Below are 17,261 nucleotides of genomic sequence, written 5' to 3'. Positions count from 1 at the left end.
TTAATTCTGTAAAGATGGACAAGAGTTTAGTGGAAAATCAGTCATCACTCAGAACTTCATAACTGGACATGCTGGACTAGCATTTGTCTCTCAGTAGGTGATGCAGAAAGGCATGCATGCCAAATCGTTTTAGCAGCTGACTATAAAAAAATAAAAAAGGCTTTTGAAAATATATTTTTTGAAGGATTAAAAGAAAAAGATTCTTTTAAGGATTAGAAGACAAATAGTGGGAAGTCTGACACAGTGTCACATACCTTAAGCTGCATGAGTCCAGGTACAGGCCAGGGACTTTTAAAACTTATGGGAAATTTTACCCAGCTAGAGGTGTAATTAAACACAGCTGGAGAGCACACTTAAAAAGCGCCTCGAGGACTGCTCTTGGATGTACAAGTTTTGTCCATCTTGCTCACAACATGGAACTTGTCCAAGCACTTTCAGGAAAACATAACCAGGGATGACTCTGCTCCTCAGGCCCAGCTGGCACTCTTTGGTCTCCTCAATGTGCCAGCTTGTAGCTCCTCAAATTGCTGCTCTGTGCTGATCATGCTCTCACAACAACAATAGACAGAGTGAAGTTCCTTGCAATGGAAAAAAAATTGTACTGATAGCCAGTGTCCTTCAGACTCATGCTCTTCTATTGATACCTAGGGACTTGCTAAAACAGAAAGATTTTGTGCCATAAAGGAAAAAAAAGAAAAGCCACTTGAAGCATGTCACATATTATTCCACAGCTATATTCTGAACAAAGTTTTCCAAACATATGGGACACTACAAGTCACACTACAGACGACCCAAGTTTCAGTTCATCATGGGAATCACTGAATATTTTTCAGTAAGTTGCACAGATGTGCATGCCAAGTGCAATTCCAGCTCCTGACAATACTGTGAATTAAAGTGATACTAGTGAACAAGAATGGTGGTATCACTTTGGGAATTTACACAGATATACCACAGTTTTTTGGCAGTCAAACCACTTGTCAAAGACTGCTGTGGGACATGTTGTACTGAACAATCCGAAAGCACAGATGTATGTTGACCCTTTATTTAATATTTGAAAAGATCATGGAGATACTGATTTTCATTACTATTATTATTTCTTCTTATTATTTTACTTTATTTCAATTATTAAACTCTTTGAATCTCAACCTACAGGTTTTACCTTTTTACTGATTCTCCTCCCCATCCCAGTGAGGGCAGGGAAGGAAGTCAGTGAGCAGCTGCATAGTACTTACTACCAGATGGGGTTAAGCCATGACAGAAGCAAACAGCTGCAGCTTGCAACAACAGAGGTCAAAAACTATCTCATCAACATTTACTGAGGGCTCGTGAACCTGTGGGTCAATGAAAGTTAGCTCAACCTATCTAACAACAGAGAGAAGCTGCAGAGTAAGTTTCTTCACATCTTTCATGATTTCTTCTTCCAGCTAACCAAAGACAACCACAAAAAAATCCTTCTCAAAACCCCTCTACACCACAAATGACTTTGCTTGTGCTTCATCGTACACCAACCAGACACAATTCAGTCCCCATATTAGTGCACAGAGTGCTTGGCCACTTTGGTAATCTAACATGTCTGGGATACCAGAAATCTGGACCATGCAACACAAATTAAGTGAAAATTAATCATGTTGTTAAGATATGGGCTCAAAATCTTCACAGCACTGACAGATCAAAACGCCTTTTTGGTGTGATAATCAATTAGTGCACTTGCAGGAAAAGAAAACTGGGAAATCTACACATTTGGGCAAATATTTACTGGTGAATATACTCCTTTCTGTATGTGTGAAAAGTTCCTATTGATGAACAGTGCTTCCACTTGTCTTGAAGAAACCAGCAATTCATGCGCCACCTCCACATCCCTAAAAGCACGATGACTGTTACCAATTAACACTGCTGCAACTCTCCTCTGCCAAAAGAAAACCCGATTCACTATCTACTGGCCCAGCAGACAGGAGAACAAAGCAGCAGGAGACAGCTCCTGCTAGGCAAAAGCCTCCTGGCAGGACCAACAAAGTGTATGGATAGAGCCAAGGGCTTTTGAAACGAATTTCCATCCTTTCTTACCAAATCAGTCATAGGAATCATTTAGTTCCCCTGTGGTATTTCAGTGTTATCACCAGATACTTATATTAAACTTTTTCTTTTTTTAATAATTAATTTAATTAGGACTGTCTCTAGCAAGCATATATATATATAGCTGCATGCCATCAATAATAATGTATTCATTGCTCGTAGGCTACCACTGAGAGGTGGTCATCAGGGCTAAATCAGAACCTACAAACAAGGACAATAAAAAAAAAAAAATCCCAAAAATGTATCACCCCAGGCTGCAACAAGCTGAAATTTCTCAGTACAGATCAACGACTAAAACAGATTGGAAGCATGGGCTGAAATACATTTTCCATGTATTATGGCAGCCTTTCAGTGGCATTTTCTGCTCAGGAAAGCTAGGAGACAGACCAATTAAAGCAATTACAAAATATGTACCAGGGGACATTAACTAATGGGACTAAGCTGTGATCCTGCCATTAGCTTATTGTAAGTAGATGATTTCATACACAACTTACACTCTCTCCTGGTCAATGAGATGCTGTAATTACACCTAAACCCACTACCCTGCAGGAGTAGGGTTTTCAAAATTAAGAATATGTCTATGCACACATACATCTGTGTATACACACACACACACACCCACACACACACACCCCCACACCCACACACACACACACACTGTATGTTGTGTGTATTATATCGCATATTATCGTAGAATGTATTGTAATTATTATATACTACACTATCTGTATGCATTGCATAAAGGGTAAAGGGAAAGATAGTATTCTATTTAGAGAATAAATAAGAGAAAAAATACATGCATTTGGTTAAAATATTAAAATATAGCAGCAAATACAAGACTGCCAATGACAATAATTTCTTCTTTTGTAAGACCTGGATTTCCTGTACCATGCTGCTTTAGAAATAACTGAATTCTTTTTCTAACAGTAAGCAGCATACAAGTTTCAGGGATAAGTACATGCTCTAGCTGCCTGCCAACCAGGTCCAGAAGAGGAATACCAAACTCTGTGAGAAGGGTGTTGAGGTCACTGGCTCAGCATGATTCATTTAAAGCTATTACTGAAGAAACCTCAGTTCTGTCAGCATTCACTTGTTTGCAGTGCAAGCGGAATACTTGATCCTAGGAGTAAACAGCTTTGGTCCATTTGACATGAAAACTCAAGAGCAAAGGAAAGCACAAAAAGAGTGAAGAAGTCTTTGTTCTGCAAGATGAAATTTGAAGCTACAGGCTTAATTGTAAGTCACTGTTTGATTTTTAAAACCAACAGTTTGCTATCCAGAAAACACCAAAACAGAGCTCAGCCTCTCTTCCCAAATAAAATACATGAGTGCACAAGCACAGACTTATTTTTCCACATAGTTAGCACAGCCAGTCTTCATCCACCCCACAACAGGCACCTCTGTTTTGACAGTGCAATGCTGGAACAAAAGACAACCACACACAAGGGAACAGGACGACAATTTAGATGAAATTGTTCTTAGCTGTTTAGTCACTTCTCTTGAATCTTTGCCTTAAAAATAAACTGCAGCTGTTTGAAGGAGCAGCAAATCCAACTGAATCAAGAGAACATCTTAAAGGTCTGATCAAGGCTCAGGACTTGGGCTGTGGTGCCAGGAAGCCAAGAGCAGAAATGGAGACTGATCCCTGCAATGAACAGAGCTGGTTGCTCCACAAAGCTCAAAACCAGGGATAAACTACTTCAGAGTATTATTACTATTAGGAATGTAATTATGGGCAATTATTACAGAGGTGATACCTGTAACCTGTCCAGAATCACTATCATCCCCAAAAGATTATTAGCGGAGCCTCTGTTCATCATACACTAATTATATAATAACCATTTTAATTCCCTCCTCCAGTTTTAAGGAAGTAATTAATAATAATGAAATAAAGAAAATATTAATTAATTAATTAATCTAATAATAAAATTAAAGAAAACAAAGAATGGTGCAACTGTGACAGCATACTGTATGGGAAAATACCAGTTTGTGGTATTTTTCCCTCTGAAAGACTCAAACTATTGAACTATTGAACTCACTGCTATTGAAAACACATCAACCATGACCTCTATGCAGAATTTGAACATAATAAAACCATTCAAAGAAAACAGCAAGAAAAGAAATAATTATTCACAGGCTTCCAATTTTGATTATTGTTTTGTAATGTAGAAGGAATAGGATATGATTAAACAGTGCCTGGCCAATGGAATTTCATGTGGCATGCCTATTTCTTACAATAGCTTTTACCAAGTCATAAAACTGAAATCATTAATTTAAACCCTTAAAATATCGACACGATGTGTTTATTACCAAGTCTTAAAAATAATTGGATCATTATCATTAAAAGCTCCTTAACTGACTTCAATTTGAAAGTGCTTGCAATGGTGGAGATACGATGTATAAAATGAACATGTTTTTAATCTTGTTTTTAATCTCATTTTTAATTCTATGTGATCTAAACAACCAAGACATCAAAGACTGCATTTTCTAACAGGTTGTTTTGGGGGTTTTTTCAGTTAAATGACATCCTGTTTTCCTTTGCACTTTCCTCTTTGTCTCACACTTTTCCATTTTCCCATTTATTTAAAATCACATTAAACCTACAGCAAAAAACAGATGTGCAATCCTAAATGCTTGGGTACATGACTCTCACAGTGCCAACCCCCAGTTCAGAGCAGCTAGCGCCACCTCTCTCAGAGGTCACTTTATTTCCTTTTCATATAATCGTCAACTTCACAGCACAGGCAAATGAGTCAACATATCCTCTAATTATCAGTAATCCAAAGATGCCTTGAAGAGAAAATGAATGACAGCTCTGATGCATCAACTCTCTGCTGCCGGTTTTGTCCTGATTTCCACTGCTTAGCAGAGTTGTCCCTGACCGTGTGACGGCACTCCTGACTATGACACTGCCACATACTAATGTATATCCTTTAAACCACAAGGTGGTTTAAAGATGATTCGCTTCTATCCTGCCCCACACAACTGCAGCTTCCCAGTGCCACAGGCTTCTCAGTGAGCACTGCTGGCTGGCTCAGCTTCCTGAGGCACTGCAGCACTCATTCCTTCAGCTCCAGCTGTATGTGCAAATACCCACTGCAGTCACATTAGCTAATTTATTGGTTTCTCCACTGCCAGTTGTTTGATGCTACATGAGCTGCTGAGACTAAAGTTTAGCCCTGTTTTGCTTGCTGGGACACCTGGAAGCCAGAAGAGGAGGCAGCAGCAATCCACATGGGAAGAGCTGAAGGGAAAGGGGTTCCTGACCCTTTGTGAGTGATCAGGAACTTGAAAAGTGAAGAAAACTGCTGACCAAAGATAGGAAAAACAAAGGCCTGAATATCTTGGAGAAGACTAGGCAGCACTGCAGGTATCTGAAACCTTGATCAAAGGAAGGGTGGAGAGACCTCTCCTCAGTAAAACCTTTTCAAGGCGTACACATCACAGCTTGGGAGACACAGGAATGCTGTGGACAATCTCCTGTGGTCAGACACACTCCAAGTCATCTGTTGACACAGGTCAACAGCTCAGTAGAGAGTTAAACTCATGGGCTGCAGAGGGGGAAAACAGATCTGAATAGTTCAACACCTTGAACACTTTCAACACTGACTACTGGGTTACAGAGCATCTTCACACACTGTGATGGTGTGTGCACAAACTCACCCTCTTCCTTCTCCTGTTCTCCTCATGCTTGCACAATTATTTATTTAAGATGTGAGTTGTTTGGAGGAAGGACCATCTGCTTTCTCACCTCACAGCTGCTCTTCCTTTATCAAAAAACTTAAAATAACCAAACTCTGTCTTTACTGCAAAGCACATGTAATACAGATATGTGGGTCACTTAACTGTTATTTTTTCTATAATTCAATTCAACTGTTGGTGTTTATTACAGGTAGCAACAAAAGACCTTGTCCTAGATCAGGATCCTGCTGAAATGCTGTTGTCTTGTTATTTTCTTCTTTGGCTTTTCTATTTCATTTCTTTGTTTCCGTTTTCTCCAGAAACAAGGCCAGAGCACAGTGTATCCTAGTTTCCGTCTGTTAGGACTGCATGACCACAAGCCATGCAACACAGCCAACTCAGACCAGGTAACTCAAAGAGCTCAGTCATTCTATCTACATGTCTATATCCAGGACAAGGAACTCCTTCCTTGCAGTTGGGCTAAATAAAACCTGTAAAATTGTTGCAATAGCAATTTGAATTCTCCTGTTCTGCACAACTGCAAACAGCAGAAGCCATAGCAAACATTTATAAGAGTGCACACAAATCAACACCTGCACTGTCTATTTTGAAAACACTATAAATAGGCAATGACCCGAATGTAACCTGGCTGTGCTTCAAACCAGTGAGTCTGAAGGCTGGCAATTAAAATTACACTAACCTAAGAAAACTACCTGAGAGACACTTCATCTTCATTCAGATGTAAGTTTTTATCTAAGAATGCCTCTTATACTTTGTTTTTCCAAATGAACTGGGCAACATGGCAGTATTGATGGCACTAATAAACGCCTGATACACATATTCTTAATAAATGGTTTGAACATGGAAGTCGAAAGTTCCCCATTTACATAGACATGTACACCTTCCTTGTGGTTTAATAAAAGCAATTAAAGAAACTGAAGTCAGGGTTAAACAAACCAGCTTCTTAAACTGGAAAAAACATGTTTATGAATAATAATTACTTTTAAAGGTATCCTGAAGGTTCCTTGCTTCTTGCACTGGTCAAGCTTTGAGATCAATGATTGACACTATTTTTTTTCAATACTTTCAAACTTTACGTTGGCACAGGATTATCAGTATAATGTACTGAATTGTTGTCCTCATGAATAATAATAATAATGATCAGATTTTTTTTCCCTCCATACTTGATACACATCCTTCAGTACTATCCAAATGCCCTATGTTTTGTGGCTTTAAAAGATGATGTGTCAGGGTGAGAAAACCACCCTGTGTATAGGATAAGCAACTGATAGTTTAAGAATTGATAGTGTGGGGACTATGACATTAAGAACTGCATTAATGAAAATAACAACATACTCCTTATGTGAAATGTGCATTTAGACTCTATACTCGTTGAAGCAGGGATTTACTTTTTATTCTCCACTCATATAAATGCTCATGGATTTAGAGTCTTTAGTGCTATTGTCGCTATAAGCCAACTGCAAATGTAGTGAAAGCTGCCCCAGGACTAGAAGACTCTCTAAGCAAGAGACTTCTGTGATCCTGTGGTGTGAGGAAGGAGGCATTGAGATGTTGAGACATGTTCCTTGATCTGGTCAAGAAATCTGTGCTAGAAATCCTTCTTGAGTTATGCAAGTAAACATAAAACCACCTAAAGGCAGCTGAGTGGAAATTTTATCCAAGCAATGAATTCATTACCATTGGTACAGATGTCACCAGACATCAGAAATGCTCAGATCAGAACTTCCTGTTTGAAATGGATGGCATGTCCTTAAAATGAAAGAGGAAGAAAAAAGCAAATCGTTCCCCATACTGCAAATATTTTTTCCAGGCAATACCAGCTTTGATGGCAACAAACAGAACTGGGCATCATAGGCTTCCCTCAAACAACACAGCATAGGGATGTCATGGACTCATACTGGATGAGGTGCCCTGGGGTCCCCATTCTGAGTTTCTTCTGCTCAGGATGCTTGCCCTAGACACTAAAAATCTGAGAGTCCCTAAAGTATCTAACACAGAATTTGTATATGATATAGACCTTAGAGCAAAGGGGGACCTTCTCCTCCTCTTTCCTATACTCTGTTAAAAAACCTAAACCAATTGCCTTGTGATTTTTGTACTTGCAAAAGACAAAATGGTATCTTACAACCTCCAGCACTGAAAACTTTTGCCAACAAAGAGAAGCATCATGTCTGTTCACCTGGAAAAAACAACTCAGAATTGATATAATTCAATCTTTCCTTAAGTTCCTCTCTTGTTCCCAATTACTTTCAAGGTCATGAAAAATCTATTATGACTAAAGGCAATAACTATTTAAAAAAGTCAAAAGACCAACAAAAAATCCCTATCAATTTTCTTGAATACCTCAGTGCCTCTACTGACTAGAGATCTCTACCACCACACTCCCTTTTTTTTTAGTAAGCATTTAGCTGTGCCAAGGTCCTGCTATGTTTCATACATTAAAAAAAAAAAAAATCAAATCTCCTGCCAAAGCAACAGAACTGTGGTTTGATGAAAGCCACACTATCAGACACAAATAAAATCTCTGTAAGCTCACCAGTACAATGGCTGCTTAGCTCCTATTCTAGGAGGAACATTTTAAGATGCTGATGGATGACTTTATTGAAGATGATTAAAACAATGAAATAAATCTGGTGCTGGTGCAGGACAGATTCAGGGAAGACAGAGACACATGCACCACACAGTTTGCTCCTGTCTGCCTGGCAGGGTGAGGGCCAGCCAAGCAGATGCAGGATGGGTCTCCACAGAATATACGGCCATCACAGCTCTGCTTCCCATGCCTCACACTCCCTAATTCTTCACTGAACAAATATTTGGACTTGATCCTATGGCTGGGTACAGGGTCCCAGAAGAAGCCTATATTACTTCTCCCCCAAACACAGGTAACAGCATACATCAGACTGCAATAAAAGCACCTTGTGCCTACCTCACTATGGGTACACAATCCTTTCCGTAAGTGTGCGTGTCTAATTCTCCCTCTCCCATCTTTTTTGACTCCTTCTCCACTCTCTCTTCCTCTTCATTCTTCTCTCTCTCATTTTTCCTCATTCCCATACCTTCCACTTCCTTTCCTTAACTCACTTAAGCACTATTTGAACCAACATGTTGGCAGAATTAAAGACCAGTGTAGATGACCAAGAAATATCCACACCACACAGGTGTACCAAAACAAATTTATCAGGAAAGGAAAAAATATTACTTTGTTCCATACTGCCAAGGTATCCCGGACTTTTTCTGAGATATCTTCCAAACAAATGAATGATAAACCTTTTGTTGAAACATTTCACATTTCAATGATTATATCAGAAAAAGTGCCCACATTTTCACTGCAACACCAGAAGAAATGAGTTTACTCTCTCTACAAGTCTGCATGTGTACGAGGACATAACAAGGGCTAGCTCACTCTTGTTTTATTCACGTATGAAATTTTTCTGGACAGAGATGAGGTAAAGGAAAAAAAAAAGGCAAGCTTTCTCTCCCTTATTACAGATTTTCAAGCCTCCTCACATCAGCGTGTTTCTGGGATACAATAATATTTTGTATCCTTTTATCATTCCTGTGCACATAATCTTTATCACAGTTTGGCACAGCTTTGCTCTGTGCCTCTGCAAATAGGTATAGCTCATACCAGTGGGAAAACGGCCAGTGACAGAATTGGAGCTGCAAACCTCATAGCTACAGACCTATCTCAATCCTGCCAGTGGCCTCAAAGCTCACAGAGAAAATACACAGACTGCACACCTGCTTCTGGTTAAACAAAGAAAATTGGATTTTTATCAGTTTCACTGCCACCTTTTACACAGCACTGTTTTGTCAAGAGCCACTAATGAAAGAGCTTAGCAGCAGATAAAGAACATACAGTTTTGACTGAATTCATAGATTTATCTAAAATATTTTGCAGCCAGAACTATATTACATTCTTTTCAGAGCTGAAATAGGATTACAAAGCATGGAAATGAATGTCTTAAAATATATATCTATATTATTGCATATGACTGAGGAGCTTCATTAATAAAGATGTCTCTAAAGATTTCAGGTTTGCACATAGTCCTGGTGAAGGTTTAAATATACTGACAGTCAGTAATCCATATTCATTTCAGCTGGAGTTTTGAATGGATGCCCTAGGAAAGAAAGGCGGGATATTACAGTTTGTATGCTAAGACATAACCCAAGTGTCACTGTTGAGCAGCTAGCAGAGTAATGAAAGCACCAGTTCTCAGTGGCAAGAAGAAATGACCTTTATTGTTTTGATTTCATCACATATATAGAGTTCTCAAAAGTCACCCAGATTGGTCAGTCAGAAGCCTTCCCCCAGGCCTGATTGGCCAGGCCTGCACTGTCCAAGTTCTGGGACACTGTTCCAACAACATCCAAACTTTATTTATAAAACACAAGAAGAATTCTCATGGGAAAAGCCTGTGCTAGCCACACCCAAGAGTTAACACCTAATTCCCTTTTTCGTCCATATCCTGTGTACTTGCCCCAGCAGGATTCTTCTCCAGCTCTAGTTCTGAGTGTTACAGAGGCACTGTGTGGTTGAACTGCACTGGAGATGGCTGGGCTGACCACATACTGTGCTTGTGGAGCTCTGTATAAAGATTTAAAATAGAAAATAATAGCTGAAAGATAATGTAGCTTGAAGACTTGGTGGTCTTTCTGAAAATCCCACCAGTGGCGCAAGAAGAATGAAAGAAACTTCTGAAAAACTGAAGGGAAGTTCTGAACCAACACACAGCTTTTAACTGTCCCCTAAGACCACTAAAAGAATGTGTAAAAAAAATTAAGGATGAAAATGTGAGCCCCAATACCAGAGCAGTAGAGCAAGCTCTCCCAATAAAACTGGAGAAGCAAGCTCTTTCCCAGAGTCACATGAAAGGCTACCCTGAGCAAGGCAGCTGCCAGCAGACACCTTCCCGTGAAGCCGAGGAGTCAGAGCTGACTAAATAACCTGGTAACCACATCGTTTCCTTGTGCACACAAACTGCAGGAAACTTGTGTGCCTCAAGCGCACTCACCAGATGGGATAATTAGGCTCAGACAGATCACTGACCTTCCCAATAAAAATAACCCAGAAATAGAGGTTGACTGAAGAAATCTGTGTCATGTTATCAAACTCCTAAACAATCCATGGAAAGCCATCTATCCTGACTCACCCAACAGCTTGGTATTCCTGCAGGTGCTTCTTCTGAGGGTACCAATCATTTGGTTTGGGGCATTCTTAAATATTTCCTGAATTTTCTTTACAGAAAACAGGCACTGAGATGTCACTGCTGGGAACTATGCAGTTGTCTTTCTATGAAAATGATGAAAGCACATATATATGCATTTATGCTAAGCTATTCTCTCTATAATTATCACTGAGACTGGTTTCTCACACTAAAACAATTTTGGAGAAGTCAAGACTTTGAAACAGCACAAAATGCAAATGTCATTTCACCTTCCATAAATGGAAGGCATGACACCCATTTAAATAACACCATTTTATCTGGAATTAGAAAGGTAAATATAATCAAATAATCAGATGCTTGAAAATAAATTCATTATTTTAGAGTTTCAAAGGCCACATGAGACACCACAGTCTCCCTGAAATCAGGGAGATTTCCATCCCTTCCCTACCAAGTCTATTTTTCCTTCCTTGATGCGTACCACAATGTTTAAACCCATGTTGATGGATAACCACATTCACACAAGGCTACTCAGGTATTTTCCAGGCACTGTCATGTCATATAATTCTCTTCCATGTCCTAAACCAGGAAGGCTTAGACACAGTGCCAATTATTGCTAAGCACAATCTGCTATGAGCAAAGCACGCACTGCAAGCCCAAAGACAAGCAATTTTGTAAGTTCACAGGCAGGAGATAACTGCAGCTCCTCAAGGGGCCCATCACTCCCGTGGAGATTAGGGCTGGCTCAGTGAGCTGCAGCAACTGGCAGCATCTTTGCTTGTACACCCATGGCCTGGCATTCTCAGGCAGTCAAAAATCTAATGTGTCAAGAAGCTTTGTTGTGTAGGCACAGCCTACAAACACCTTACATACCCCAACACAGACAGGCAGCTCCACTTGGCCATGCACTGGATAACACAGCACGGATGGATCAATCTTGCTGTTTGAGACTTAGATCTATATATATTATTTCCAGAAGGAGAAATTAGGCATCAAGGGCTAGTGCTTATTTTAATAAAACACATATATTCCAAAAATCAGGATAACTAAATATTCTAATTCAACTCAGAGCAATATCTGCCTTTTAAAAGCAGTGCTTTTTTGGCTGGAGTATCCAGAGGAGATTGAAGTGACCTACAACAAAGTTAGAGGCAGGGCTTTGAAGCAAGTTTTAGAGCAAGTTTTATGTCTCTGATTCCACACAAGATGCACTCACACACATGGACGCCACTTCCTATACATCTAGCTACTGATGTGCAAAAACCAGTGAATCACAACAGAATCGTAACAGTATCTATACATTTAATTTCTGATTCTAACCCCCCACTGAAAACTATGTTAACAGCTATTCAATTCAAACTCTGCCAAAGAACACACAAGTTCGAAAAGGAACACAGATTTTTAATTATAAAGTAGGCAAGTAAGCAGGGAGAGGAAAAGAGAAGATAATAAATCAAATAATCTTGTTACTTATCTGGAGGTAAATCAGCAGTCACTCCATCAAAGCAAGAGATAACAAGAACATATGAAATGACTCAACCCAACTATTTAGGTTCCATATTTTACTCATTTTATGTAAGTCCCACCTGTGCCACAACCACCTACAGCTCGAATTTACTGAAAATTCACTACATGGTAAGAAGAGAATTGATCTTAAAATTACTTTAACGCTGACCTCTAGTGACAACTGATGGGAATTTTTTTATGGGCTTGGCCATTTGGGAATGGATCTTTGGGCTTCTCTATAATTACAGAGCTCGCTCCAATTCACATCTACCCCAACTGCAAGGAGTGTGCAGCCAAGGAGAGACCTTGAACTCACATTTATTAGTTACAGTCACAGGTGAATTAAGGGTGATTCACCACAGTCTGTAGAAATTTTATGATTAAATCCAAACCTGTTTTCACTTATTAAAAAGAGGAAAAGGCAACAAAATACAAACACTAGATTTTGAGCCTTGCAACTGTAACAAATGCATTACAGTATCAGCTAGGCACAACTAATGACAGACACCTGCCCACATCTTCAGGCAGCCTACCAAAATGTCATCTTTCATCTCAGGGACCATAATAAGACAACGTCTTGTCCTCTAGTGCTCTGTAGCAAAAGCAGCGCTGCAGCTTGAGCAGTAATCCTGCAGCTTTCTCTGCAAAACAAGGGTGTTGTGGGCCCATGGGGGCAGGCATTTCACCCACACACCCACTGCAATATAGTCCAGATGGAAAGATAAGCAGATGGAAGGATAAGCAGAGTACCGCAAGTCGCCAACCACCTCATCTCATGAAAGCAGGGAGGAAATAGCTGCCACTCCAAAATGCAGCTCACCTTACTGTCTTTGCACACATAATCATAGAATAGTTTGGATAGGGGGGAACCCTTAGTGCTCATCTAGACTAATCCCCCTGCCACAGACACCTTCAGCTAAGTCAGGCTGCTCATGGCCCCACCCAACCTGGCTTTGAACTCTTCAGTGATGGAGCATCAACAGCTTCTCTAGGCAACCTGTTCCAGTGCTTCATTCACCCTCACCATGAAAAATTTCTTCCTTATATTTAGTCTAAATCTATCTTCTTTTAGTTTAAAAGCATTCCCCCTTGTCCTAGCTCAAGAGCCCTTACTAAAAAGTTTGACCCCGTGTGTGGGAGGTGAAGACGGTGGTGGCCACGGACCACGGTATGTAATTGTTTTGAGAGGGTTTCAAAAGTGGGGAATGTTCTCATTAACTATGGTGTTTGATGACCCTTGTAGCATGTGTTTGTGTATACAGACCTATGTATACACACACATTGAAAGAATAGGCTTAGCCAGGAGGCTGGAAAACTGCCAGCTGGACCTCCAAGGGTGAGGAACCCCCTTTGGAGCTGATCCCAGCCTGGGGTAAATATAAGTGGGTTTTATGTTACCTGAATCTATAAAGTCCCCTTTTGCATTGTCCAGATCTTGTAACCAGTGTATGCCATTTACCCAGACATGACTGATGTCAGGGGAGATTTTCACATTCTGTTAACTATCTGCCCCAAATATTTGTCGCCGGTAGAGTCCTGAAAACCAGAGTCGAGAAAGCTTCTGCCTTCCTGAAAACTTGCTCAAAGGACTGAAAAAGCTTACAGTCTGCTCCTCCACTAAGCTGATAACACGAAGATTTTTATGGAAGCATCTTCTGGTGCACAGCCATGGCCAGGTGACAGCACAGACAGCAGCACAGTCAGGGAGAGAGCACCAGGGCCCTGAGGGAGCATGTACCACAACAGAACTTGGAGCCAAAGCCTAATCAGTCATACCTAGGCACAAACACAAACCCATGTATTTCAAGATAATTGACTTGACTCTTCAGTCATTTTGACTGGAAAGAATCAGCTGTCACAACAGACTTAACTTAAGAAGACTGAAGATTAAACACTCAGCTGATGTGAAATTAAAAAGACCTCTCATGCTGACAAATACATCACCTTCTCATAACGAAGACTGCACAACAGTTAAAACTCCTCTGCTGAACAAGCTGCCAGCAAGAAAATCCAAGGAAGTGTTTATTTTTCAGCACCACAGGCATATAAACGGTACACTCGATGAACACCTGCTTGCCAGCAAGCCAGGCAGCCTTTGGCAGCAAACCTGGATCTTCCTTCCCTCAATACTTGGGCCTGACGATTCTTCCATGTCTTAGCAGCTTATCTAATCACAGCAAAACACAATGGTCATGTGACAAGGAAAGCATACCTTATCTAAACACACTGAAATCAAACCCCAACTTGCAGATTTAATGTTTAGGATGCAAACTAGGTAAATGAAACTTCCTCATGTATTCCAGCTGCATGTAGGAGTGTTTAAGGATGTACATGCATAATGAGATTTAATTATCTAAGGGGAGTGGGGGGGAAAAGTGGAGGGGACAGAGAAGGGTGGGGGCAAAGGCTAAATAATGGATATAGTATCGCCTCTAAGTTGCTATAATCACACCTAGCTTGGACATCAGCACAAAGTGGTCCCAGAAACAATCATTCGCTCATGTTAGTGGCTGTCAAAGCTCCATCTAATCCATTCATTAACAAAATATTAGCTTAGCAAGCTGCCGTGGCCAGAAGATAATCAGTTTTCATTGTGGGGTGGCACATTCTGTATCAAATTGACATAATAAATAACTCCATAAACTGCTATAATTTATTTGCTTCTGAGCCTTTTTTTTCCCATTAGTTCTTCAGTAGATTGTATTAAACACACATGAACTAGAAATACTGAGAGTCCTTTGACAAGTCTCAGAAGTCTTAGACAGTGTGGACAGCTATTATACAAGCAGTTCATGGGTGACCTGCCTTTAAGTCATTTAAAGAATGGCTGATAGCAGACCATGCCAAAAAGGCAGCCTCATTAGGTCTTATCTCCATCATCTACATGTACTGAGTAAGGTGTTATTGTGGCCCAGCACGCAACACAATGATTGTGCAATGGTTTCCTTTGTGTGGGAAAAGGATTGCTGCTGTTTTAATATCTCTTCAATTAGGTCTGTCTCCTTGCCTTAACAAGAAAGTACATACCCAGGATGGGTTTGGCTGGGGTAAAATTAAGATAGCCCAATTCTTTTTCTGTAAAGTACTTTAAAAAGAAGAAGTTCAAAAGGAAATTGAAAGATGTGGACATTCCTGTTCACATGAAAATGAACAGGTTTCTGGGAGGCTCTACAGCACATCACCACAGGCAGTTTCACTATAGCTAGGTTAAGGTATTTTATTCCTTATATCAGAGACACGATCTTTGTTCTAATCCTAGGGAACTGTGTATCAGCACTATCTTCTGCAGTGAGTTCATGAGTTAATTACATGGTGCCTTAAAGATCTCATGTACGATGCCTTTTGATTTTTTTGCTTCTCCCTTGACTTGTGAAGACAGAGATTTTCATTGGTACTATGCTTCTCCCTGGGTACCACACTTTATCACATGATTTTTAATTCATGTGCTATCACTACTAGAGACCTCATCTGTTCTCACAGGGGAATATTCAGCTTTCTTGCTGCTCTTCTCTCTACTTCTGCAACCTCTTCTTGCTGAGTGCTCAGCAAACATGGAAGATTATACAAAGCAGGTGGGAGGGACCAGTCTTTAAATAATAGCGTACTTCCAATAAATGCACACCTTTCTTAATGAAGCCTGACAGATGTTTACATACAATATTTCACACTGATATGTAAATAAAACCACTTGGTAGAAATCTTAACAAAAGGTCATCAAAATACCCAAGCAATTTCTTTCACTACTTAACATATGGTTTTACTGAATTTCATTTACCATTGTGCTTCCTTGTTGCTTGACTTCATAAAATATTATTAATGGTCACTACTCCTTCTTCCTCTTCTATCTTTAACAGGACTCATTATTTCCACATGTCCCCCAAAATTGTCCAGTTCAACCAGTGATTTTCCTTCTGAATGCAAAATGTTCAAGAAGGTCTGACATCACAGTATCAGAAAGGAATATGAGTCTTTTGAAGCATAAGAAGTAACAATGTTACTTTTTCTGGAAAAAGCAATTAACACCACACTTCAGTAAAACTACCTCTGAGAAAGGAGAAAACACTGCAACTATTTGAAACACAGGAGGCCCAAAAGTAATTTGTTTGGATATGGATATTCTTTATTCAACGCTATTCACCAAACAGTATTTTGAATCCTGTTACAATGCATTACTTGTTCTTTTCTTCTTGCCACTGCTCCATCGGATCAATTCCACTTGAAAAGTAAAAAAAAAACCATGTTGGGTGAGCACACAGTGAAGATATAGTTATCTTCTCCATTGGTAATAAAGATGGGACTTGCTGCTTATAAGTACTTCAAAGAAAGTTGGTCAGTAACCAATGTGTAATAGTGAGAAGAAATGATGCAGGAGGAAAAACACTCATCATCTGTAAGACTGTAAGGTAAGGAGAATTTATGCATGCAGTTTTTTAATGGGCCCCTATCCAAGGGCTAGCAGCATAGAAATAAGCAAACAGAGCTGAAGACTCAGCAGAAGAACAGGGCATTAAGACGAAAAGTGATGTTTACCAGTAGGAAGTCATTCCTCTAATGAAAATTTAACAAGCACCAGTGTAGGCAGGAAAAGAAAAATTTTTAAAAAAAATATATAATTTTCCCAAATGAAAATAGCAATCAAAGTTTTTGATTGCCTAACAGCTTTGAAATGCTAATTATTATGGTAACTATTGGTGAAGGTAAGGAATTACCTAAAGAGTGTTATTTTCTTTCTTAGGTTTTTTGGTTTGTTTTTTTTTTAAGTCACTGCTGCTGTACAGCTGAACATGCTCAAGAAAACAAAACTGTATGGATAAT

General features: G+C 39.7%; 1 protein-coding gene across 3 annotated transcripts in view; it reads right to left on the bottom strand.

The window, feature by feature from the left end:
- The window catches only part of VWC2 (von Willebrand factor C domain containing 2), a 54,835-nt gene that overhangs the window by 19,913 nt on the left and 17,661 nt on the right, over window positions 1–17,261 (bottom strand). The window contains exon 4 of one of the 3 annotated variants that reach the window (XM_085052191.1): window positions 16,560–16,661. The exons of the other annotated variants lie outside the window; for them this stretch is intronic. Within the exon in view, the coding sequence (XP_084908317.1) occupies window positions 16,606–16,661 (56 nt within the window). The 3' untranslated portion in view covers window positions 16,560–16,605. Of the gene's footprint in view, window positions 1–16,559; window positions 16,662–17,261 lie in introns of those variants that run through there. 3 annotated transcript variants of the gene reach the window in all.

Source organism: Lichenostomus cassidix, chromosome 2 (genome assembly GCF_008360975.1).
Source record: "Lichenostomus cassidix isolate B80296 chromosome 2, HeHo_3.0, whole genome shotgun sequence".
Taxonomy (NCBI): domain Eukaryota; kingdom Metazoa; phylum Chordata; class Aves; order Passeriformes; family Meliphagidae; genus Lichenostomus; species Lichenostomus cassidix.
This window is presented reverse-complemented; position numbering and strand designations above follow the sequence as displayed.